Source organism: Cyanistes caeruleus, chromosome Z (genome assembly GCF_971803275.1).
Source record: "Cyanistes caeruleus chromosome Z, bCyaCae1.hap1.1, whole genome shotgun sequence".
Lineage (NCBI taxonomy): Eukaryota > Metazoa > Chordata > Aves > Passeriformes > Paridae > Cyanistes > Cyanistes caeruleus.
In genome coordinates, this window is record NC_141732.1 from 58,737,653 (window position 1) to 58,763,094 (window position 25,442).

Here is a 25,442-nt window from a genome sequence, read left to right on the forward strand (position 1 = left end):
TTTCTCATTCCTGTAATGGTTTCCTAAAGATTTCTGCTGCTGAAAAGGCTTTTCTTAATAGCAAAGTAAGTTGAAACATAAGGTTCTTTCTTCTCCTCCTGCCCAGCACCACTGTAGAAGCAAATTTATTTCCCCCACTTTGCAACAGTGTTTTGTGTGTCCCCTGACATACCCATACCTTGCTCTGTCACTCAGCTCTAAGTCAAATTCATTGAGTCAGTGCTGTTGGAAGGTTTTGCAAGGTCTGTTTGTTCATGCACCATTCCATCAATGATTTTGGCCAGCAGACAGGGTCACAAAAACCTGAGTGATACTTGGGAGGGTGCCTACTCTCTTTAAGCCATTCTGGGAAAAGATCAGAGGAGTACAGAAATTGTCCTCAGTCAAAGGTTTCATTAGTTAAAGCAAATCTCTGTTTAGGAGATCAAGTCTGTCACTCTTAAAACAACAACAAAAAAAGTGTCTACTTGGGCTATGTATTCAGGGAAAACGTGAATCACACATTGCCTACGAGGGCATGCTTTGCTTAATTTGTGTACAAAATAACATGTATTATATTTAAATACTCAAAAGCAGTTACATTTCCAAGTTAGTGCTATGTCCCATTTTGCAGAAACCCCCAGCCCTCTTCAAGTATTCAGCTTTTAATCTCTTATTTGCAGTAAGAAGCTTTAAACAGAAACTTTGTGTCCCAGACAACATTGGTTGAGACTTCACTGTCAGCCATCTGGGACAAACCCAGCTTCTGCTCCCAGCCACTAGCTGCCTGAGATAACTACAGAATCCCTGCCTTTTGAGGCCCAGATGAATGAATTTGCTGCAGTCTTGGTGGATGCTCAAGGTTACAGGGATTCTTCTGAATAAGGAAGCGCTTGGTACTGTCAGTAGTACCCGTTTGGCTAAGTGATTGAATGCAAGCTTTAGCTTCTGCTCCCTTCCCAGAGGAAGTTCCCTCTTGTTCCCCAAGAGGACACTGCAGTGTCTTCTGTTAACCCATTAACACGTCATTGCAGTAGCAAGCTGTGAAGTCTCAGTATAAAAAACTTACCCTGAAACACTGTAAATTAGAATTTCTTGACTTAAATCTGTCTAGATCTTCCAGCTGATGAAGGCCTGATCCCTTGACATGCCACTGTGACCAGCTAACTATTTTCCAAGCACCTGCAAGCCAGCATTTATGCTAAGACCCAGCACTGTGCTGGTGAGGGCCATAGAGGTCAGTTTACCACTGCCTGTAGTAGTGGCCCCATCTTCTGGTGCAGCCCGTCAAAAGAGAGACTTGAAATGTGGCAAATTTCACAGCCACCTAGCACCTATTGGTGAGCTGAATCTGTTCTTAGCCCATAAGTGAACCATCCTCGTTGCCAAGTTTAGAGAGGTGATTCTGTGTTTGGACACACCAGCAGTTCCAGTGCAGTTCCTTGCTCAGTCATGGAAATGACCAATGCTGTGCTCTGTGAGGCCTTATTCCCTTCTAGATTTTAGGTGTGTCCTAGTCACAGCTTCAACACTGCAATTTGGCCCAAGTGTCAAAATTCCTTTAGACCCCTCTGAAATGACAGCACTGTTTGCCACCTGCCCAACCTGCTAATCCAGACTAAGTCCCACAGCTGGGTTTCCCAGCCTGACTCAGGTACAGAGAACCACTCTGATCTTTGTACTCATTCTCTCATGGAGATTTCCAATGTAGCTATTTCTTATTTGCAGAACACCTGTCACCTATCCTAGCAGAAACAGAAGTCCTCTAGCTTGATGGGAACTTTTGGTGCCAATCCTAACACATTTTTGCATTTTGACTTGAGGAGTTACATGTGCCTTACAGGTATTTTCTATTTGCGAAATACAGACATCATTATTGGTGAAGAGCGTGAAAACTCATATCTTCTGAAAATACTTGCATTGCTGTCTTTTAGACAGCTCTGATTCAAGGTACTTCCTAGTAGCATGCCTCAGTAATGCTTGTTTAGAAGATCCCCGATGCTTCCTCACTGAGGCTGAAATGTTCATGCACAACCATAGCACCTCATACCCACAGGTATCTTTTGTGTGAGTGGGTTTTGGGGGTTTTTTGGGTTACTGATGTCCCAGTCAGGTGAGCTTGACGCTGAGTATTTTCTTATTTTGTAAGCAGTTTAGGGCTTATATTGACTGTAAACATGTTTGGTTGTTCCATGCTATGCAAGAGAATAGAACACAGAACAAAAGGAAAAATGCAAGAATGAGAGGATAATGAAAGTTTTGATCGGTAGGTTCAAATGGTAACAATAACCATCTCAAATAAAGCTCTCATAATTTCTTTTCAAAGAGATGGGGAAAAGCAGCTTATATCAAATCAACACATTACTCTGCTTCTTTAAGATACACAGAACGAAATTTCCTCTTTTCTCCCGCTGCAAGCAAAACTCTGAATGTGAAAAATGCTCTGGAGCAAAAGGGCTCCAGACTCGTAATGACAGAGCTACAGTTTTGATGCAGCAGCTTCTGAAAAAAAGACAGCAAGCCCTCCTGGGCTGCTTCTGGGACAGACAGCAGGTGCAGCTGGCAGGGTGTAGCAGCAGTGAGGCTAGGGACTAGATGCAGGATGCTCACACGAAATACTGCTTGTGGCACTCAGCTACATACTTCTAACATGGCTCCTCTCACTAAGTGAAAGTCAAAGAGAGCTGTACTTCACACTGATAAGATTTCTGGTTCCCATTGCTGCAGATTCCTGAGAAACAAAACTGCTGGAATTATAAAAATAATGATGTATTCAGAAGTGGAGAAAGTAGATTTAATGTCTAAATTTCCATCCACAGGTAAGGGCTAGGATCTTTCTCCTGCAGGCAAGTACAAGGTCATTTTGCTTCACATTTATTTTGTTTTGTTTAGAGACAATTCCACTGATGATTTAACAAAAGACAAGCCAGACTCAGAGAATTTCAAAGGTCTTTTTCCCTCTCTGCAAGTATCTGCATGACCATATTTAATTCAACAGGAGGAAATCTATACACACAGATTATATTTACACATACCTGATCAGTGTAGCTCTTCCTCTCCCCTTAGCACCTGGATGCATGGTATTGTTTGTGAAGGTCCTTTAGTTCTGCCCTCCTTCTTGATCTACTGGGAAAAAATCCTTCTTCTTCAAGAATTACCACAGTCACAGAAATGCAAGTTCTCTTCCAAGAAAATGTCTATGTTGCTATTCTCAATCTAATGGAAGTAAAAGCAGCTGACACACTGCTGGATCCATGCAGTGAGATGAGGCTTGGATGACAGCAGATGAGAATCCCCAAAGCAAGGAACAAGGTTGGAAACTACTTCCAAGTTAAAAGAAAGAAAAATCCCCAAACCCAGCTCAGAATTTCATTACACAAACATCACAAGTGATAGGAACTGATGGCAGCAGAAAACAGGGAGCACCAATGGCTAATACTGGTATCAAACCTCTAGTCATGAAGATAAAAGACTGAAAGGACCTGGGATTTGCAGACTGTCAGGATTACAGCTGTGTTCATGAAATATACCCCCAGTGCTGACCTTGGGAAGCCTCTAGCAATCAAGAGTGTAGTTTTGGGGCAAGCCAGGTGTGCTCAATGTCAGCATGATGTGAGCACCTAAGGAAAGTGTGATCCTTTCAAGTGGTTTGTAATTCCATTTGCAAGTCATTCTCGCCTATTTTACAGCTACACAAGGGTTCCACACTAGGGAATCTTTTGAAATCTGTGTTTTCCCCACCCACCCCGAATTTAAAACACCTTTGATAGCTACTTTCCTTCCAATAACCTTTATCTGAAAATACTAACGGTTGCCAGATAATATTGTTGCATCTGAGCTCTCCTTATGCAAGACCCAGCAATGAGGGGGAAAGTAGGTATATTGTGTTTCTTTGGTCCTATGATGAGCTGCCAGCAGTGCAGAAGTAGAACTGGCCGCTACAGGTCCCTGAGAGGTTGTGGCGGGCAAGCTGTGAGACTCCTTATGGTGTGAAAACCCACTTTTGTCTATAGTATCTAGAGGTATTATGACATTTAGACTCACACCTGCTATCTGGCTAGGCATGACCAGAAGAGTGGACATGAGCTGAACTGACTCTGGGATCTAACACAAAACTCTGCTCATTGTTCCAAAACATTTAACAAAACAGGGAAAATTCTTCCATCTTGTGTGAAGTGGAGTAAAACGAGGAACTAAGGCTGCTAAGCAAAACCAGAGATTTCAAATAATGTGTGTTATTCCGTGATACTGTCTCTGCTTAGCACTGTTCAGAGGTAGTGCACAAATGCAGCATTACTAAGAAAATGTAAACAAGACAATTTGAACATTGCTTAGCAGAGTCAGGTCCATTTTCTGAAAAAGAAACCCCAATGTATAGGTGTGCACTTAACTGTCATGTTCAGTGACTGAGACTGAACTCGCATATTGGGATAGAATTTCTTGATGGTATTTTTTAACTGTCTTCTGATATCCAGATCTAATATCTAATTAGATCTATCTTTGGCCTTAAGGTTTTTGCAATTAACCAAGTTACGTGCTTTTAGTCATCTCTGCATCTCTGCAGAGAATTAAGGTCGGCAACAGTTTTCCATTCCTCTCTCCATGCAGTATTTCTGAAAAATGGCTTTGATTTTGACTTTTGAATGCAGTGTTCACAGAGAGCTGTTCAGCAGCCACTTCAGTACAGAATATCCAAGATGACAGAATGAAATGGGGTTTAGCCTCTTATTGAGAGCAAACCTGAGGTTAATCCCCAACTGGTAGAAAAATGAGCAGAAATCAGAAACCTTTCACAACTGACAATTGAAAAGACATGTCCCAAAATATTAGTCTTTAATTGATGCATTGTTAATTCTAGGATTTTCTTTAAAGGAATTATCCTGGGAATGCCACCGATAGCGTTAAATGATACTTATTTGTGTAACAACTTGTTTAGCCCTTTATTTATTTATTTATTTATTTATTTATTTTACCTGAAAATGTATTTTCTTAGAGAACTTATAACCGCATTTCTGCATTATCAGTTCATTTTCTTTTCCTCTTTCCTGGATATATTGGCCAGGAAAAGGAACTTCCAGTCTATAATGGACAGTTTAATTCACATGTTTTACTTTGTCCACATAGAAAAATGCAATTTCTGGATCATTGAGGCATATGGATTATGAACAATACACTCCAAAAACTAGCTATCCAGACGGGGATATACTTACAAAAACCTTTTATGTCAAAGTCAGGATTTCACAACATAACACACTAATGCAAAATCCAGTAGCACCTGAAAGATTAAGGTAGCTGCTGCTATCACTTGCACATACTTGAAAAAGATTTAAGGGGGAAAAAAAAAAAAAAAAAAAGAGTAATACATTCTCCAGATAATAGCAAGTGTATTTCAAAATAAAAAACTGTGGGTTTGATTTCTTTTTTCTCTCACTCTCTCTTTTTTTTTTTTTTTTTTCCTATTTCTGTATTTCTGTGAGGCTTATGGTAATTCTTTTGTTGGCTTTTTTTTTTTTTTTTTTTTTCCAAGACTGTAGTTGCCATGTAACAAATTATACACAAAGTGACTGCTCTCCCCTCCAGTGCAAGTTCACGGTCATGTTTTCAGGCTACAGTACTGAACACTGTTTTCTTGTTTACATATTCCCATAGTTTCATTAAAGATAGATACAATGTACAGTACTTGTCTCTGGGACAGTAACAATTCAAATGGGAAAACCTTTACCTTAAAACAGAAGTGAAGAGGCTACAGTAGGTATAGCCACCTAGGTATGAACTTTAGAGCACAATTGCTAAATACTTGCCTATTGTACATAAGCATTAAAAATAGTCTTAGACATAGGATTTTATTTATATGTGCACGTATGTCCACCTCATCCCGTATTTATGTTTGGCAACTATTTGGGAATTCAAAGGTGCAGCCCTCAGTAATTGTATTATTTAAAAAAAAGAAATGAAGCTTATCTATTCTATGAGAAAAAGAAATTCTCAAATATCAATTTCCAATTTTAAATTTAATTTCAATAGGAAAATATTAAAAATGTGCACATCTAAATTTTTCCATGTTCTGTATATACATATGTGTGTGTACTTATACATAGAAATGCTCATGTACCACACATATTCACAAAATTTAAGTGGAAATATTTCTGTCCACTATTTTCCCCACACATATGACATCATATCTTTAAAAATGTCAATAATAATATCATTAAAAATAATATTACATTTATTCCATCATTATGTTTTTTTTTATTCTTTCTTCATCCTTATTATGTCCACTGAGCATTAACAGGCCAAATTCTCCTTGCACTTCCATGGATGTTATGCCAACGGAATGTTGCTGACATCACATCAAGGACACATCTGGTTTACAGCAGCACAAGTGACAGGAGAATCAGGCCCAAATATCCCCAGGAAAATTAAAAACTGGCTGTATCTGCTCATATGGACCTGATGAAGATATACACATCACTATCTAAAATCCCCTGAATGATTAACATGTAGCTCACCACAAAGTTTTCAACCAGTAGCACAATGAAACAAGCTCCCCCCACCCCTTTAATAAATGTGAGAAAATACCCTAAAAAATATGGAGAAAGCGTAAACATTGTGTATATTACATACCATATAATACATGACAGTTTTAGCATTTAACCTAAGCCACTTCCCTGACTAGTCAGGGGAGACCTGATAAATCACCAGTTAAGGGAAAACAAAAAGGTGTTTTATAAATAAAGCATGTCTTTCCAATATAAATGACAACCTGTGTGTATTATATGGTATATACACACAGTACATACATGAAAACAAACTTATCTTTTCTAGTTTTGAATATCAGTCTCTAAGTGAAGAAAACTGTGTTCTACAAATTTAATAAGCAGCTAGATTTCATGTTTAACATTCAAATTAATTTGGGGAGCAAACAAAGGTTCGTGCATCTTTCAAATCTGAGGTCTGACACTCATTCATACATTTTAAAAAAGCCCTCTTCAGCATTACAAGCAATTTATGGCAAGAATGCACTGTGATGCAAGACACATGACAATTGGCTTACCTTTCAAAGAGTTGGGTTTTTTAAATAAATCTATTATATAAAGAAATGTGTGTTTGCTAAAAGTCTGTTAAAATTACATCAAAACAACTTTAAAACCTGCTCACTGAGGATAATTCAACTCAATGTCCTGTTTTTAAACACTTGGTTAACAGTTCAGAATATTGCCTGGTGTAGTTTTGATAAAGATGTGATATGAAGACCCATAAAAGAGTAAACATGTCTTCAGTTCAATTTGCTATGACAACAAAATCTCAAGAAACAGCCTTTTTGGCTAGACACGTTCAGTGTATGAACAATCTCTTGTGGTACCTCTGTGCCCTTAATGAATCTGTAACAGAACAGTGCTCCCCATAAGCCATTATTCACAGAACATCTATGTCATGTCACATTCTGAAAAAGTCTCCTGCAGAACAGGTTAACAGCAAATTGAACATTCAATACAAGTATCAAGGCCAGAAAACAAATGACTGGCCATTCCTTGTTATCTGTGCAGGTCAAATTTAAAATCTTAAATTTATGTTTAAAATTCTCAGGGGGGTTTGGGCTTTTTTTGTGGGACTCACCTTCTATCACTGGTTGGCTTCAAAATTTAGTTAAGTGGAAGATACCATCTCACTGTGATTACATGGAATTCATATGAAAAACTAAACCTTACATTGGACAATATTGTAGAACACCAAAACTCCATAAAGAAATACAGTATCTTCCAGTATATATGTATAACTCTTAAAAAAAATCAAAAAACCAACCAGCCAACCAACCCCAAAAAACCAAAAAGGAAGAAGTTTATACAAGCAGTTAGAGTAAATTTGTTTCAATTAAAGATGCAACTCTCTCTCATTCCTGGCAAGAATAAATTTGTTCCGGCACTGCTTCTCCACAGTGCAGCATATCCTGAGAAATTATTAAGAACAACAAAATACAGGGCTGTCATCACTAAGTTCTTGCACAAAACACAGCATTTAAATATCTTAAATAAAACAGCCAATAACTTATATTGTATCTCACATAATGGAGTGTGTCCTGGGACACTGCTAATTCTTCCATCACTGATAATTAGAAAAGGATTGCATTCAATTATTGTTAATATCTTTCAAGTTATCTGTGGCCAATAATGTAAAAGGAGGTAATTTGTAATTCAAGGGGGTTTTTTTGTATTTTTTAATTCAACTGGCTACAAGCTGAGTTTTAAATTTTACATTGAATTACAAGTCAAATTTAAAACAATCCCTCTCAGAGGAGCATTTTCTAATTTTGTGCAACTTTGATGCAGAGCCCAACACAGTCCTATGAAGAGAGACAGTGCATCTTTAAGCTGATTGGCACTGAAATCCCATTTTCTTTAACTACACTCTATTAGCTTGGCCAAATTATCTCGTAATTCTGTTAGTTCAAATATTTTTCCATCAAGAATTTCTAAAAGTGTCTTCAAGTTATTGCGAAAAGCTTCTTGCTCATTCTGACTTTTCTCCAGACGTTGCTCTAGATCAGACAGCTGTCCTTCCAGGTCTTTGTTTCGAATTTCTACTTCCTTCAGAGAAAATACACAACATGTTAATGTGTCATCTGCAAACAGAAAGCAGTCTAACCTCCTGTTGGTACTTATGTGCTTTGTCAACTGCTTTTTAAAATAATTTGTAAACCTTTACAGTTTTCACTAAGTCAAAACCAGAACCTGAATTGATACTACAATTGCATATGTACTGCCACTTTCTCCATTTTCCCGTAATTATGTGAAGGGTGGAAATTTCTGGAGAGGGACGGACTTTAGTCAGTAAACAAATAACACACTCATTCAGGAGTGTTATCACTTCTATCATTCAGAAGTGTACTGCCTAGTGAAAACATATTTTCAGAGTTTACTTATGTTCAATCATGCCCTGATTTAGACTCTATTAATTGCTCAAGGACACGGTTCTCCATCAAAAGTTCTCATGGCAAAACCCGTTCAGAACACTGCTCTAGAGACAGAGGAGCACCACCTTATTCCCATCTCACATTACAGGCTTTTCACTCTGAAAATTAAGACAGAAGCATACCGCCACAGTGGATGTCAAGGTGACTGTAACAAATGTAAACCAGGAGGTGCAAGCTGCACATTGTGCCTCACTGCACAGCCCCCACCTGTGGAGCAGGGACAATGGGACAGCCACCACTGCTGAACAGGCATGCCATTCCCATGCAGTGGGGAAAGATGAAGTGCTGGCGTGCTGGACACAGCCCAGGGGGCCTGACCCTGAGCAAGCTCAGCTCTCACTCACAAGGAGAAGCCCTTGGCATCAGCCCCTGGGACTCCTCGCAGGTCCAGCTTGCACCTGATGAGGAGAGGTGCCAACTGCTCTGCCCTGTGCAAGCCAGGTGCCCTGTGTTCAATCAAATCACAAATGTAACAGTCACCTAGGTCTGGAATAGCATATTGTTCTTTGTTCTATTCATTGCACACCTCATAAATTCATGCTAAGTTTTGTAATTTCAGTTACAAGAATTCCTTTTGAAGGCAGCACAGAGACAGTGTGTTTAGTACACCATACACCCTGTGCAGACATCTCTAGAAAAGTGTATAGTGAATTCATATTTATGTATGGTAACATGTTTTTCAACACCTCCTCCCTTTACAGTGGCTTTGTGTCACAAAGCTTTAACTGGCCTGCTCTGAGATTTTACTGCAACTAGTTTTACAAAGAGGAAGGGAGATTTGGCAGCAGCCAATAATTGCAGCATGTGCAACTCCTCTTTCAGCTCTCTCACTGTTTTTGGTGTGATTCTTCACTCTCCCTCAAGGCTAAGAAATATATCCATGTTTACATTGGAAAGATCTCAGCTAACCATAACAAACAACCTGAAAACATATTGGGTCACTCAAGAGCAACAGGTATGTAATGGTGGCCCTGTGTCAAAGTCCATGGCCTGAGAAAGGTATCCACTTGTGAGGGGTTTGCTAGCAGCACCAATTGGGCACTGCACCCCTGGCCAGAGGAGAGATGGGGTGATGTGGCCAGTGCACAGTTTCAGCTTCCAGCCTGTGCAGCAGGGGAGAGTTCTGGACCCCCAGCAGTGGTGCAGCTGGAGAAGACAGAACATCAGGACATTCACTGCCTCATAGCTGTGGCTGCTTGTGGAGCGATGGGTTACCTCCCAGCCAAACTAAAGGTGTAACCTCCCTTACACCTTGTTTGCAAATGGACAAGTAAAATACTATGGAGTTTTGGGCACCAGCCGGCACACCTGAGAGCACAAATTACCCCTTATTGCCAGGATCAAGAGAAGAATTAATTTGTTTAGCACTGAATAATCTAGTTGCCAAGGTACTAAAAGCAGCTAGCTGGATAGAGCACTTGTAAAACATAAATAACATGCATACATGCTTATGTAGTGAATAGCTCCCCCCTGCTGCCACAAACGAAGAAAACTGGTTATAACCCAGTCAGTCATACCATGCAAAGGCTCTCCTTCATTGTGTCTACTCCTGCCTTCCAAGCCAAGTACTAACAAGTACTACTGGTTTAGTGATTGCCCAGGTTCAAGACCCTCTGAGGGTCAAGTGATTGCAGTATACGACATAAAAGTGAAATCCAAGGTCCTCTCAGCTTTGCCAGAGTGGCGCAGTCCTTTCTTTAGAAAACTGACTGCTGTTTTTAAATATCCCATCCTGTCATTGCTTCTCTTCCAGTCACCGAATTTGTGTGCTCTAGGAAGTCTCCTTGCCACTGCTCTTACCTCAGAGATAATTAATTCCTGTAAGCAGGCAAGCCAGTAATGAAATAGACCACTTTGGGAAAAACCTATAGATACTTACATGGCTTTACATTGCAATATCTGGGCCTAAATAGAGCATTCTGTTGGCCTGTTATTTAGCACTGAAGAACACCTTTCAAGCCCTTCTCAGACATTTTTAATGAAATATGCCAGGAGCTGTTGCTTTTCATTTCTGGAAAATGCTACTTCTTAAATTTACATTTGATCCTTAAGCATATGTACCCTAAATTAGTATCAATGCTTTTTGCAATATTATTGCACTGTAAGTTCATGTCTAGCTCATATGCAATTATCTGTTTCAAATCAGTCAACCTCTAAACTTGCTTCTTGATTGGAAGAGATAGATTACATGTAATGTAATCTATTCCCCTAGCTTTGCCATTTCCCTTTACAGCTGATCTCATCCAACAACACATTGACTCTTTGGTACATTTGGGTGCTTTGCAGAATGTATTTGGCACTTGGTTTTTTTACCATAGGTTTTTTCAAGTTCTTCTTTCATCAGATGAAATAATTTCTCATAGTGTTTTCTCTTACACAATAAATAAATCATTAGTAGTTATGTTTGTTGTTTGCACTGTAACAATCTTTTGCAGAATTCAGTGCAAGTATTGGAATAAAATATTCAAATCATACACAACAGCTATATTTAGGAATCAGCCATATTAATAAAGATATTCTGACCTACTGTGAGAGTCACACTGATCATGACTCACATGTGACTTCTCTACATTACTAATAAAATTGTTATAAAGGACCCCAATACTTAACCTTCACAGTAATAACATATTGTTCTTCGCTAGTTAGCCAATGATTGTTATCTAATTAATTCCTGATATGCGTGTATCAGAAATGCAATACACCTTGAAATACTAATTTCTTTGTATAGCATTTTTTCATAGAAGGTTTTTACCAAAATATTTTAAAGTTACATAATCTACTTGCAAAACACATGAGGGAAAAATAAAGCACAAGAACAAAGAGTGAAAGAAACAGATACGAGCCCTGGAGAGAAATCACTCTTAAAATAAATGATGAGTCAGGTAAGTGAACATATATGAGACAGTGTGAAGCTATAGCAGATGATGTGACAGATGTAGGGTGAAGTGGCTCAGAGAACACCAGTATAATCAAAGCAGGACAATAACAGCAAAGCACAGACTCAAGATCGTTTTCCTGGGCAACATCAGGGCAGTAATTAAGTTGAAGCTTAATAAAGGCACCTTTTAACTCAGATCCTAAGTGATTCTTTAAACTTACTTGAATAGAAATGTATAGAACCATTTCCAGAAACAGATCACTTACAATATGACATAAGGACATGTATACGAAATATATCCATATGGTGATGAAAGAATCACGGAATCATAAAATGGATTAGGTTAGAAGGGACCTTAAAACAATTCAACAAAGGGTTTAAACCCTTTGTCTTGGCCAGGAACCCTCTCCACTAGATAAGGTTGCTCAAAGCAACCTAGCCTCGGACACTTCCGAGGGATGGGGCATTCATAACATTTTCAGGTAACCTGAAGCAGTGCCTCACCACCATCACTGTACAGAATTTCACCCTAGTATCTAATCTGAACCTACATTCTTTCATGAATTAATGAATATGAAGACATTATTCCTTATCCTGTCACTGCAATTCCTGATGAACAGTCCCTCTCTGGTTCCCCTGTAGGCCACTTTGAGATACTGAGAAGTTGTTATGAGGTCTCCACACAACCTTCTCTTCTCCAAGCTGAACAGACCCAACTTCCTCAGCTACCTTCATAGGAGTGGTGCTCCAGTCCTCTTATCAGCTTCCTGGCCTCCTCTGGGCTCACTCCAGCAGGTCCTTCCTGTGCAGGGACCCCAGAGCTGATGCAGCCCTGCAGGTGGGGTCTCAGCAGAGCAGAGCAGAGGGGCAGAATCCCCTCCCTGGCCCTGCTGCCCACACTGCTCTGGATGCAGCCCAGGACTCGTTTGGCTCTCTGGGCTATGAGCACACACTATTGGTTAGCGTTGAATTTTTCATCTACCATCACCCCCAAGTCCTTCTCTGCAAGGCTGCTCTCAATCACTAATACAAAAATATACCAAAATGGAACTACTGTCTTTATAAGGTAAAATTTTAATACCAATTTACCATTTCCTGATGTTTCATCTCTTACTAGTCTCATAATCCTGTTTGCTAAGGATGGTTAATTCCTGGCTCACTGTTTCTTTTCATATGATCTTACAATAAAATTACTGCGTTTGATACTGCTAGAATGATTTCCAGCTCTTGTTATAATGTCTCTTTTTAGTCTCTCACATAAATGCCTTTTCAGAGGAAAACTTGTACTTTTAGCCTAAAGCCAGCAACAATTTTTGCAACAGGCAAGGTCAGGTATACTCAAAATACTCTTTAAACACTGCTCAAAGTAATTATATACTTTGTGCAAACAAGTTGACGTAAGAATGGGGAAAAATGAATAAACTCATTTTGATCTTTAGTGGTTTATTCTGTAGGTTAAAATTTGATTCATAGAGGTTCCAGTTCATACCATGCATTTCAAAGAATACCTGCCTAATGATTTTTATGCTGTGGCTGTGACCTGATGGGGCTTGCTTTCAACATATGCTAAGCAATAGAACAGAAAGGATCCTCTTTCAGTACTTTAGGATTGGAGCTATTTAATGCCTGAGTTTCCAGTTCTTTTAAAACTCTAAAGGCTGAAACCAGAGTGTATTTCACCCAGGCCTTTGGTCAGCCTTGTTCCAGAGGCAGGTGTGACAAGGAATGTGGCTATGTGCTGGCTGGTCAGTGCAGTGATGGACAGGCAAGAGCTCAGATGGAGCAAGGGAGGATATAATGAGAGAACATCAAATCCATCAGCCTCAGGTATCTGACATTACACACAGTAAGAAACAACCGCTGAAAAACAATAAAAGAACAATGTTTCTAAATAATTCCAAGAAAACAAAGAAATGTGTTTTTACAGCCTGTACTACACAAAAGCACTTTAACCCTTACTTTTTCAAGGCTTGTTTAAAAGCTGAACACAGACTCATCCCAGGCTGATGATACACAGACAGACAGCTTCAGCGGCATGCAAAAATTATGGGAAGACGCTGCTGTGAAAATGAGACCAGAACTGTCCAGGACATGTATCAGTGAAGGATGTTTGCTAACCTGAGATTACTCTGTGGACTCATAAAAACAATGTGGTTTGTTTCCTCATATAAAAGTAGCAATTTACAGCAGGTAGAAATTTTTATACAAATTCCTAGTCATCCCAACCCAGCACATTCAGGGCAGTCTAACTTACACATTCATCTGACACATTAGTGAATATAGCACAAGTTGCACATGTGAACTGCCCACTTGCTGGTAATTTTTCCTTTTTCTCTAAATTAAGATGATGCACTATAGCTCACCTGTAACTTCTGGGTCAGAGAATCCCTCTGTGCCTGGAGCTCTCTGGCATTTTCAATTTCTTGTTTCAATCCTTCTATTTCCTAAGGGAGAAGAAACAACCTTGCTAGCAATGTGTTACTTGGCTTGGCCTCAGTGCTTGTAATCTGGCTGGTGCTTCTTCTTCTGAGCAAGTCAGTGCAACAATATCAAAACTGGCAGTTGGCTACTACCCATCAGATAACATGAAGTGTAAGCCCTGCTCCCAATACTACTGAATCACAGTCCCAAAACAGCAACTCCATCGTGATTGAACAGCAATAGACACAAGCATTTTCTTTTATAAAAATCCAAGTTTTCTTTTCCCCCCAAAGAGATATGAAATCATTTTTGCCTGAAAAATTAAGGTCCCTTTTAATTAAAAAAAAAACAAATTTATATTTTAAATTCTATTAGTATCTACTGTTCTCCTTTTTTTCAAGAAAAAAGAATCCAATTTTCAAATGTAAACTGCTTATTATGTCACCAGCAGCAGGGCTGAACACCAAAACAACTGTCTGTTATGATCAATTTCTGTAAAAAGAGAATCTTAAAAGAAATGGCATATTTAACTTAGCAATTAGAATTAGGTATAAAAATAAGAAATATAGCTGAAATAACGAAGAGAAGAGAGAAACCTGGTCTTAGCTTACATTCAGGAGACAAGAATAGAAAGAGTTAATGAAACTAAATGGTATCAAACTTAAAACTATTAAGTACTCTTCTCCAGACAGACATATTCACCTCCCAGAACTCCTTTTGGCAAGATTTCTCTGCAGCCAACAGCTCAGCATAATTCTAAAGTGATTGACCAACAAAATGGGAAACATCACTAAGCTGAGCCTGATCTATTAAGTAAGAGGGAGTTTGGAAAAGACTTTGTTCCATTTTGAGAGGATATTCTGGGATGACTGTGCCTCTCCTGCATCCTCCTTGGAAACACCTCATGGCACTGTGGGAAGGCTCACTGCCCCTCCATGCACACATGCCAATGCCCATGATCTCTTACGTGGGGCAAATAATTCTTCCTGTGCAGCTACTTCCATCTCCTTTTTCCATCCAAAAACGGGTGATTCTTGATCCTTCCGTGACACAGATATGCTTTCTTTTGGGACCTATGCCAATGCAGGTGTTACTCCAATTCTTTTTTATTTACTTGCTGCTGGTCCAAGCCAAGACACATGGCACAATAAATACCAAGTTTCAGGCTGGGGGCTTGGCATGTGTTTAAGGAAATTGCTGATCTTATGGACCATGAAGGTCAGCTTTATCAACAGAGCCTGAAAGATAGACTGGCTGGACAAAGGCATTGATCTATTACTTGTTTCAAACCCTACTCTCCAGAAAAAAAGAAAGCATGCCTAACATAGCTTCCTCTCTAAGGCAATCTGGACTGCATCAGTGTGATGATTGCCCTGTGGAAAACACTTATGACTTACTTTTGCAAACAGAGATGTTTGGTGAAAGCAAATTGGAAAGCAAGATACTTTTTTTGTTGCTACCCAGATACCCAGCTCTATATTGGACTGACGTAATTATATAAATGAAAAATACTAACAATTTCAAAGAAGTTGAAAAAGAATTTACTTTGTAACATTTATATTAAATAATTCAGTATCTAGCAGCCATCACAAGCTTAATATTGAAAGGCTTTAGAAATGATGTAATAGAAAAGCCAAAAATAAATGTTGCAGGTACCTCTTCTTTTTTCTTCAGTGTAGACTCTAATTCCTGTATTGTCTGGTTTAATTCTGTTTTATGTGTGTGGACTGCATTGGCTTGACTGCTCACACACTCTAGCTCAGTCACCTGAAATAAGCAGAAGAAACACATACAGAATTAATTTCAACATATTCAAGGTACTATTACTTCTTTGCATAAATAGCTGCCTTTGAAATACACCCAAACTTCTGGATGACTCCTGTTAATTAAAATGGTGAAGGTGTTCTTGCAAAGTTAGCATAACATTCCATAATATATTGTTATGTAAGTGGTTGCTATGAATTCCTGGAAACAAACAAAAAAAAATGTTACAGGCTGAAAAGAACACTAATTAAAACTTATGCTAATTATTGAAAGTTTTAAGAAAGTTCTGAATTACCACTTGATGACTAAACACAGATCTGTCTGTCTAACTAACCTCTCCATCTGACACTTTTTCACGTTCTACCACCTTACAAAGCCATAATGTTCACACACTTCCTAGAAAGCCAATTAACATTTCACAGCATCACTTTCTGACTCGGCATCAACAGTGTAATAGCAGACACTCAGCCACCAAAGTACAGCTGCCAGCTTCTAACTTACTCTAGTAATGGAGCTCATCTCTTAGTCACAAAGGCAACAGCTAATGTCACAATTTGGATTTGCTCAGTTCTCCTTTCATTAGCAGACAGCAAGCATGCTCCATCTGCCCTTGGATCAGCTAAGATACCTGGCAGTGGTATGCACTTTTGTTTTATTTTATAATCAAAAGGATGCTAATATTCTGTCACTCACAGATAAACTGTTTCAAAAAACTACTTATGTTTTGCTTCTGCAACAAAGAAACAAAATCCATGCAGCTAGAGTCTACACAGAAAAGTCGCTGTTCATGTGCCTCTCTCATTACAGGTTAGAATACTAGGGAACTCTCACACCACATGTCTGCCTGGATGTGTGCACTAAAACATTTTTGTTTAATAACTAAAATCTAATAACAATTATTTCTGCAGAAGTTATGAACCTGTCAATCCTAATATATTTTTTTCAACAGAGCTGCACCTGTACCTACAAATCGGGCCCAGAAACTCCTTTGAACAAAGTGTTAGTTAATTCTGCAACAAAAACCTTTAACACTCAATTTAACATTCTTGGAGAGGTAGCCATTAGACAGAGGGCAGACATTTTCCAAGACAATTTTATTTCTTAGGTAAAATAACATCTCAGGGAATCAAGGTTGTTGCTCTCCAGCACTAATGTCCCCAGGCTAATAAAGCCACTGTTACAGGAGTAATTTCAGACTCTGAACTACTTGTAGGCTCAAAAGGTAGATTACTGAGTCAAGTCCAAGGGAAGTCAAGATGAAATACAAGGAAATTAAAACAACTTCTTTCTGTATCACAGGCCACAAACCTCTCCTTTGCAGCAGCCATGATGAATCTAGGTTCTTCTGCTGAAAAGCTAAAGACATTTTTGCACATGAGGTTTATAATGGAGAGAACTGAGATTAGAAGATATTCTTGGAAGGGGGTGAAAGGAATGAGGAAATAGGATAGCTGGTAATGCAACATGCCCTGTCCACCCCAAAGAACTTTCTCATTTGCTGGTATTTTCCCAAAAGGAATACCAGTGCTCATGACAAAAAGGAACAGTAATTCACTTAGTTATATGTGCCACTGAGCATTACAACTGATGTCTTAGATGATTTTCTCAATTCACATATATACCTGCATTTAGATTATCGTAATACTCAGTGTTCACCACCAAAACTACACAAGCAAGAATTGGAACACATTGATGAGGACAAACCTATGTCCGCACAGTGTCTGGCCTAGCATCTAGAGAGAGCAAGAATCAGAATGGCACAGAGAAATTTAGGCTGGAAAGGGATTAGTGGTCACCTGGTCAAGGCCTCCTGCTCAAAATAGGGCCAATTTTGAGGTCATATTTGCTTGCTCGGGGTCTTGCCCAGTCAAGAATCCTTCACTATCAAGCAAAACTGTGACAGTTCTGACATTGCAGGTTTATGAAGAGCTCTAGTTCCTTCCTAAGTTTTGCTGGAATTGTCAAAATCATTCAACCCTTTCACCTTCAGCCCTTTTGAAGTTTAACTTCTCAAACATTTCCAAGCTTTCCTGCTGAGATGTTGAATATTAACTTCCAAGAAGACAATCTCTCTTTTAAAGCTGTTGCACTCAGCAAGACTCATGGCCCTTACCAATCCATATCACAGAATGCTCATTCACACAAAACCTCAGCTGGAGACAAAAGTAAGCCCAGTCCCCAAACTACCTCTGTCATAGAACCTCATGCCTTGAAGCAAGCCTGCAGAGGTCTCTCATCCTGTGACTAAGGAAGCACATGGACTCCCACTGTTCTCCATATGATTTCCTCTTGGGTGGTATTTCCTCTTGGATAGAGAGGATGTAATTATTGGTGGAACCTCAGAATCAAACTGTTGGATTAAATGTTACTGTTCTAGTTGCATCTATATTGCTGGTTAAAAACATCTCCTGCAGCAGCCCTGCCAGGTGCACAGCTCACGTGAATACTCCCAAGTACACTCTGGTCCACACTAACTCAACACACTTCTTGAAATTGCTTAAGCAAACACAGAAGATTATTCTTAAACAGAACAGGCTGTGCTCCCATAAACCTTCCCAACAGAGGCAACTGCGCTCAGAAGGACAATTAATTACCAGCATTGAAAGGGCTGTGATGTCTTACTCTAGTCCAGCTTTTCTCTGGGCAAACCTCCATCTCTTACTGATTATGCAAGAAAATAATGTTCAACTGTTTTGTTTGCTGTGATTGAAAATGAAGTAAGTTGGGAAGAAAAAGAAAAAACTCAATTAAAAAACTGAGTTAATTTAATCAGTTTTATTTAAATGCTGATTCCTACAGAGATCTGAAAAGATGTCAAATATCTTCATGTTTTTATCTTCTTGAATGTACCTATAAAGAAGAAAAACATACTGTGACCCTTTCAAAAAGAAAAGAGTAAGATGGACTGGAAAATTATGTGATATAAAGAATATGCAATTGAAAACAGAAATAACAAAAGATAAAGCTCTAGGCAAAAATCTGGATAGCATTTACTTGTTCTGCTTCTTGTTTCAAATTGCACTTAATTTTCTCATGACCAGTGGTCCAAAAATCATTACAAGTAACTGGTTATGCATTATGCACAGGAGGGGGCATAAAAGGAAGTTAAAGTGCTTTAGCCTGACCCTCCCACAGGCTATTATGAGGGACACCTCCTTTTTCAGTGTTTCAGGTTTAAAAGCAAGGCTCAATCAATCCTTCAAATCCTTGCACAGCAGTATCTAGCAATGTACCTGTGATTACACCTCATTTTGAATACAGAATTCAGACTGAAAAACAGTCTTTGAACAGTAACTGCCTAAACAAAGTCCTGCTATTGTGTTACCATAAGACTGCACTGACTTGCATATCTGGAAATGTCGATAGCTCTGGCTTCGTGTTTGAGACTGAAAAACAGAAAAGGTACTGTTCTTAGACTCTGTTTCTTTACTTTGTATTTATCATCCAGGTAAGGATTGCATGTAAGGAAAATATTCTGAAAAGGCTTTTTAGTGACTATTTAGTGTGCAAACTCTTCTAGCCTGTGGATGGCATTACACTTTACTGCCTACTTCAGAGTAAAATGCATCCACTGAAGTAGGACAGCAAGGCAACTTCTTGTGGTATAGAGCCTAGACCCTCCTTACAGAGGCCATTCTAGAGCTTTCTGGAAATTTTCGTCTAGGTCCAACAACCTATAAATGCAGTTGGATTCCAGGAAGAGGTTTTCATTGCAGCAGAGAACTAGCACACTAGGCTGCTGGGAAGACTGGAGGAGTGAGGCTTCAAGCCACATAACACAACAAGGAGCAACAACTTTGGTGTGAGCTTAAGACAGTGGCTGCCCAAAGCTTCTGAAACTGAAAAGCAAAACTGAAAAGACTCTCAAGAAAATCCTGATGACAGAAAATTACTTTGCAAGCAGAGACTTCAGGTAGACAGAAGCAAAGTAGTGGGAATGACACAAATATTTTGAATGGTGACCTGCCCCAAGCAATTATTGACTAAATGATTCTGTGCTGTGTTTGCTCCAGCTGTATTCGTTTTTTCAAACCACTTTCTTGAGATGAATTGTACAATTCAGTACCAACAGACAATGAAATTCCTTTTTAACTACATACAGAAATTATTCCAACTCCTACAGAAAGGCAAGACAGATTAGAACACAGAATCTAACACAGAACACATCTAAAACACAGAATCCATTGCACAATTCTAGAATAATTCAGGTTGGAGAAGACCCTTAAGATCATTGAGTCTAACAGCTAACCCAGCACTGCTAACTGGACCACTAAGCCATGTCCCCAAGAACCACATCTACATGCCTCTCAAACACCTCCAAATATGGTGACTACATTACTTGGACAGCCTATTCCAATGCTTGACAACCCCTTCTGTGAAGGAAGTTTTCCTGCTAACTAAACTAAAACTTGCACAACTCAAGGCCATTTCCTCTGGTTCTCTTGCCTGTTATTTGGAAAGAGACCAACCCCCACCTATAGCCTCCTTTCAGGCAGTTGTAGAGAATGATAAAGTACCCTCCGAGTCTCCTCTTCTGCAGGCTAAACACCTCCAGCTGCCTCAGTTGCTCCTCACAGGCCTTGTGCTCCAGACCTTTCACCAGCTCCTTTTTCCTTCTCTGGACTCATTCCAGCACCAAAATGAGCTTCTGTCACGAGGGATCCAGAGCTGGACACAGCATTTGAGGTGTGGCCTCACCAGTGCCCAGGACAGGGGGACAATCCCTGCCCTGCTCCTGCTGGCCACACTATTGCTGATCCTGGCCAGGATGCCATTGGCCTTCTTGGCCACCTGGGCACAGCCTGGCTCATGTTCAGCTGCTGTCACCAGCACCCCCAGGTCCTTTCCAGCCACTCTGCCCCAGCCTGTGGAGCTGCCTGGGGTTGTTGTGACCCAAGGGCAGGACCCAGCTCTGGGCCTGGTTGAACCTCACACCATTGGCCTCAGCCCATGATCCGGCCTGTCCAGATCCCTCTGCAGAGCCCTCCTGCCCTCCAGCAGATCTGCACTCCCACCCAGCTTGGTGTCACTGCAAACTGACTGAGGGTGCACCCCATGAGATCATCAGTGAGGATTGCTAAACAGTACTGAGCTGTGGGGAGCAGCACCTGTGACCAGCCATCAGCTGGATGTAACTCCACTCACCACCACCCTCTGGGCCTGGCCATCCAGGCAGGTTTTTACCCATACTAGCAAAATAAATTCAGTGTAGCCCATATATAGGCTGAAGCCTATTTTCTGTACCTGACACTACTAACTTGTTTCTATAATGTATTTTTCTCCCTTTTATTTACTGTAGATGCAATATCCAAGATTTACTAGCCCAAGCTACAGTGCAGAACATAGAGTGCTCACATGCAAGACTGAATTTAAGTATTAATTATGTATTTTTAACTTATTAAGTTACATCCCTAAAAGGATCGTAACTACGACTGTGACACTATTGTTCCATCAATAATTGAAGATGAACTTCCCACAAAGAAAAAAGAGCTCTTTGCTTTCCATGAGGAGAAGATAAATGCTATTTCATGGGTCAGCAAAACTGTGAATAACTGCATAAAGTTTCACATAATTTATGCAGAGAAAACTTCTCAGTTCTTAATGGTAGACAGTACTAAGAAACACAACAGCATGCAACAAGCTAATCATAAAAACTATACCAGTGTAGCTTTCAAGAATAAAAAATTCTAGAAAGATTTTTGGTGTTGAAAATGCAGAAAACAAGGAAAATTACTTTTCAAGGCTGATTCTGAAGGAACAAAAAGCACACAATGGTATTATTCATATAAATCACTTCTGACAGGAAATTAATTATTGTAGTTTTCCAAGATTTACCCATAGATAAAATAATAACCTGGGGGAGAGTGTTGTGCACTACCAGCAATTTATTACTTTTTTCAACACAGAAAACGATTAGAAGATTTTGCTGAAAAGGACACATTTCTGTCTGTGGGCAGTGATGCCTTAAACCATGGAAATACCAAAACATTTTCCACAGCAACTCATTCCTGTATGGAATAAATAGGAATAACCTATCATCTGCTATAGTGAAGACAGCAATGAAAGTGTAGTAGGAATCTTTGAAAATACAACAAGTTTACCAAAACTGATGATTTGACCTTCAGCCATGCATTATTATTTGCAAATGATAAGGTAATACTAAATTCAAAGCACATCTCTTTCCCTGCAATCCAATTAGCAAATACTTTTTCCAGTCACCTGGCCAGTTCATGAAACTGCAATGGCAAACACTGTACAGATATCATCCTTTAGTCCTAAGGATCTAAATACAGTAATTTTCTTATTCTCCTGCAGAGTTTTGAAATTATAGGATGTATTTCATTCTACAAGCTTTAACTATGTAAACATCTTGTCAAATGCTTCCACAAAGCATGCATTTTATAACTTGTAGATAAATGTATCTTAACACTTTTCTTAGTATTTTCTAGAAATAAGAAGATGGGGGATGAGAGAACACTTCTGTGAAAAATTATTTTATTAGCCAGAGTCAGAGTAGCTTAGCTGGTGGTTTTTTGGGGTTTTTTTCCAAATTATTATCTTGTATATGACACATTCAGTGAAAGTGAATTCCCAGGGGAAAAAAAATAAAAAATAACCTTAGCAAAACAGCCTTGGGTCCTAAATGCAAATCTTATCTAAAAACAAACTAAGGCAAACTGAAGAAGACCAAAAATACTTCAAGCCACCATAATTTTTTTTTAAAAAGGCAAATTCACATTTTTCTTCAAGGAACATAACTTGATACAGCTGTTCTGTCTGAAAAGAGACCATCTTTCTAATAAAGTATAATTATCAACCAAGGGTTGAATCTTTGTAAATTCTAGGTGGATTATCTGTATCAAGAATCATGGGCACAAAGGGATATGTGCTGGGTTTCAGAATTCTTCTCCTAAGAAATGCTCTGATAAGACTGACAACACATACCGTTTCAAAAATAATACAGCACTTATGACAGCTGAAATGGATATTCTAGGGACTAAAATGTACATCTGAGAAAAAACTCTAACATGTTGTCTGAAATAAAAGGCCTGTATTTTTTTCATCTGGTATCCCCTAATGCCATGCAAAAAAGTGGTCATCTATTTTCATTGTTAACAAGAAGTACAAAGCTGCTATCTAATCACATGCTAATTACAGTATCTTAAGGAAAGGATTATACTTGGTTAACTTTTTTTCTTTAATCAATCAAACATAATTTATTCAAAATTTATCCAAAGCTAAATTTGAATTGTTCAGTAGGAGGGACACAGTCTTAAAGGGAGAATGACAAGAGATAGACATCACATAAAAAGGTGAATTACCAATAATTTTTTTGACCAGAACCCCATTCATAAATTTCTTGTTAGCAAGATTTCTGTCACCTTCCTTCATGTTTCCATTCTTAGATCATGTTTGTCCTTGGGCATATAAAAACAAACAGTTTTCTACAGCAGTCACAGGGATGCTAGCAAGACTTCTCAGCAAATATGAAGTTCATGGTATGGGCTCCAATTCAGCAGACAACTTCATCACATCACATTTGCATGTTCAAATGTTGTTTTGGCTATTCAAGTATTAATGCAGCTGATAGAAATGTGGAGGTGACTTCTGAAGAGTCTGCAAAGATTTTTTATAGATGACCTGAACAGATGGTTTATACAGTATTCCACACTTCTTGTGAACTTTCACAACTTCTTTTACCGACTGTTTTTTTCTTTAAGTGACATAGAAACAGTCCAATAAAATGACCATGACTTTATTTTGGTATGCTCATGCAATTTTTTAATATCCATTTTAGAATTTTTTTAATAGTAGGAAAATCATGGTCCATTACTTGTCAGGTGGGTTTAAAACTACATAAGATATCTCACACTTATTTCATTCACAGAATGAAAGAACAAAATAGCCTAATTTTTATCTTATTTTCTGGGAAATTCTTGTAAAATAACAAGCTAGAATTCAAGAGCTTACCTCTCTATTCTTTCATGAATACCCAGGAGCTTGATCACTTATCTCTTTTTATCTTGGACTTCTTTTCCTGAAGATGAATGATCTTCAAGGACTGCAGCTCTTATTATTATGCACTGGTGTTATTACTTTGTGCTATTGCCCAGTGTCATAGGATGATTTACTTTACCAGATAGCGCGCATGAAAAAAATTTATCATTTTCATTTTTAACATGACAAAGACAGAACTTTGGGTTACTTTCCGTAATTTATATCATCATTCAATCCTTTCCTTTTTGTGGTATCAGGATTAATGTTAGGGCCCATGCTATTCTATTTGCCTGAAGTAGCTTACTTCAGGGTTTTTCTTTCTGTTACTGAGCTGTTCTAAATTCATTAATCCATTTTGATGTCAAAAAGCTATGCAAGGTGTGTAGGAGTGCTCACCAGCCCCATTTAAGGGAAATTTTTTGTCATTTCTGAGCAGATTAGAGAAGGCTGAGAGCTCCAAGTTAAGCTTGTGACTGGGCATCATATTTTCCTAGAATCATGTCTTTGTATTTGAGAGGGAAAAATCCATACACCCATTAGCAAACTTCTGAAAAATAAGCTCTCTGGCAAAATATCAAAATACAGTGTTTCTGAATTAAGCTTAGAATGTATCAGGAGAAAGCACAAAACTTTAATTTATTGAGAATGTTTCACTCAGCCACACTGAATCTGTATTCTGTTTTATCTCAGCTCTAGGCATTATTAAGGCAGAGAACAAATGAAAGAAGGAAGATAAAGGCCTCAGAGAAAGCAAACAAATGTAGGTTAACACAAAAAAACTGAACTGATAGACGAGTAAACCTTATATTTATTCAGAGATGGCAAAAAAATAAGTGAAATTATTTTAAAAATGCAGTCAAAATCAAAGAAAGAGAAGGAACCTTAATCAGTTTCCTTAAGAGTGGGACACTTACTCTTCATGCTTTTGTCTGTACAAGAATTACTAGAAAAAAAAGATGACATCTTAGACTATGAGAGACTGAAATTGTTAATGGGTAAACATTGCTAAAATCATTGGAGGACTTTTGCCCACTATAGCAAACTGCAAAGAAGCAGCTGTTCATCTATGACCACCAAAGTCCACCCCTCTAAGTCCACCACCTACTAACTGGAATTTGGATTGTGACTGGAACTTAAGATAAAGGGCTTGCTACTGTCCAATCATCCCAGGTCTTGGGAGGAGAATGTATCCACAAGTAATACTGGAAGAGAGACTGGAATGCTAAAGTCTCAAACACGTGCCGATGTGCAAAATACCCACCCAAGTGCAGAGGGCTTCCTCGGTAGCATCAGGGACATTATGTGCCTGAAGGGGCTATCTCTGCTGAAATCATGGGCCATATTGAACTAAAGTGCACTGGCATAATAGGCAGCTGTAACGACTTAGACCATCAAAGACTCCTGAAATACGTGTCCCCCCACCCTCCCCCC

At 38.9% G+C, this 25,442-nt stretch overlaps 1 protein-coding gene across 5 annotated transcripts in view; it reads right to left on the reverse strand.

Moving 5' to 3' along the window:
• Positions 1-5,971: 5,971 nt before the first annotated feature.
• Positions 5,972-25,442, reverse strand: part of HOMER1 (homer scaffold protein 1) — an 88,724-nt gene continuing 69,253 nt past the window's right edge. For all 5 annotated transcript variants that reach the window (XM_086869755.1, XM_086869756.1, XM_086869753.1 and 2 more), the window contains exons 7-9: positions 15,906-16,016; positions 14,192-14,272; positions 5,972-8,564 (exon numbers count right to left, since the gene is read on the reverse strand). In XM_086869755.1, the coding sequence (XP_086725881.1) occupies positions 8,376-8,564; positions 14,192-14,272; positions 15,906-16,016 (381 nt within the window). In that variant the 3' untranslated portion in view covers positions 5,972-8,375. The remainder of the gene's footprint in view (positions 8,565-14,191; positions 14,273-15,905; positions 16,017-25,442) is intronic.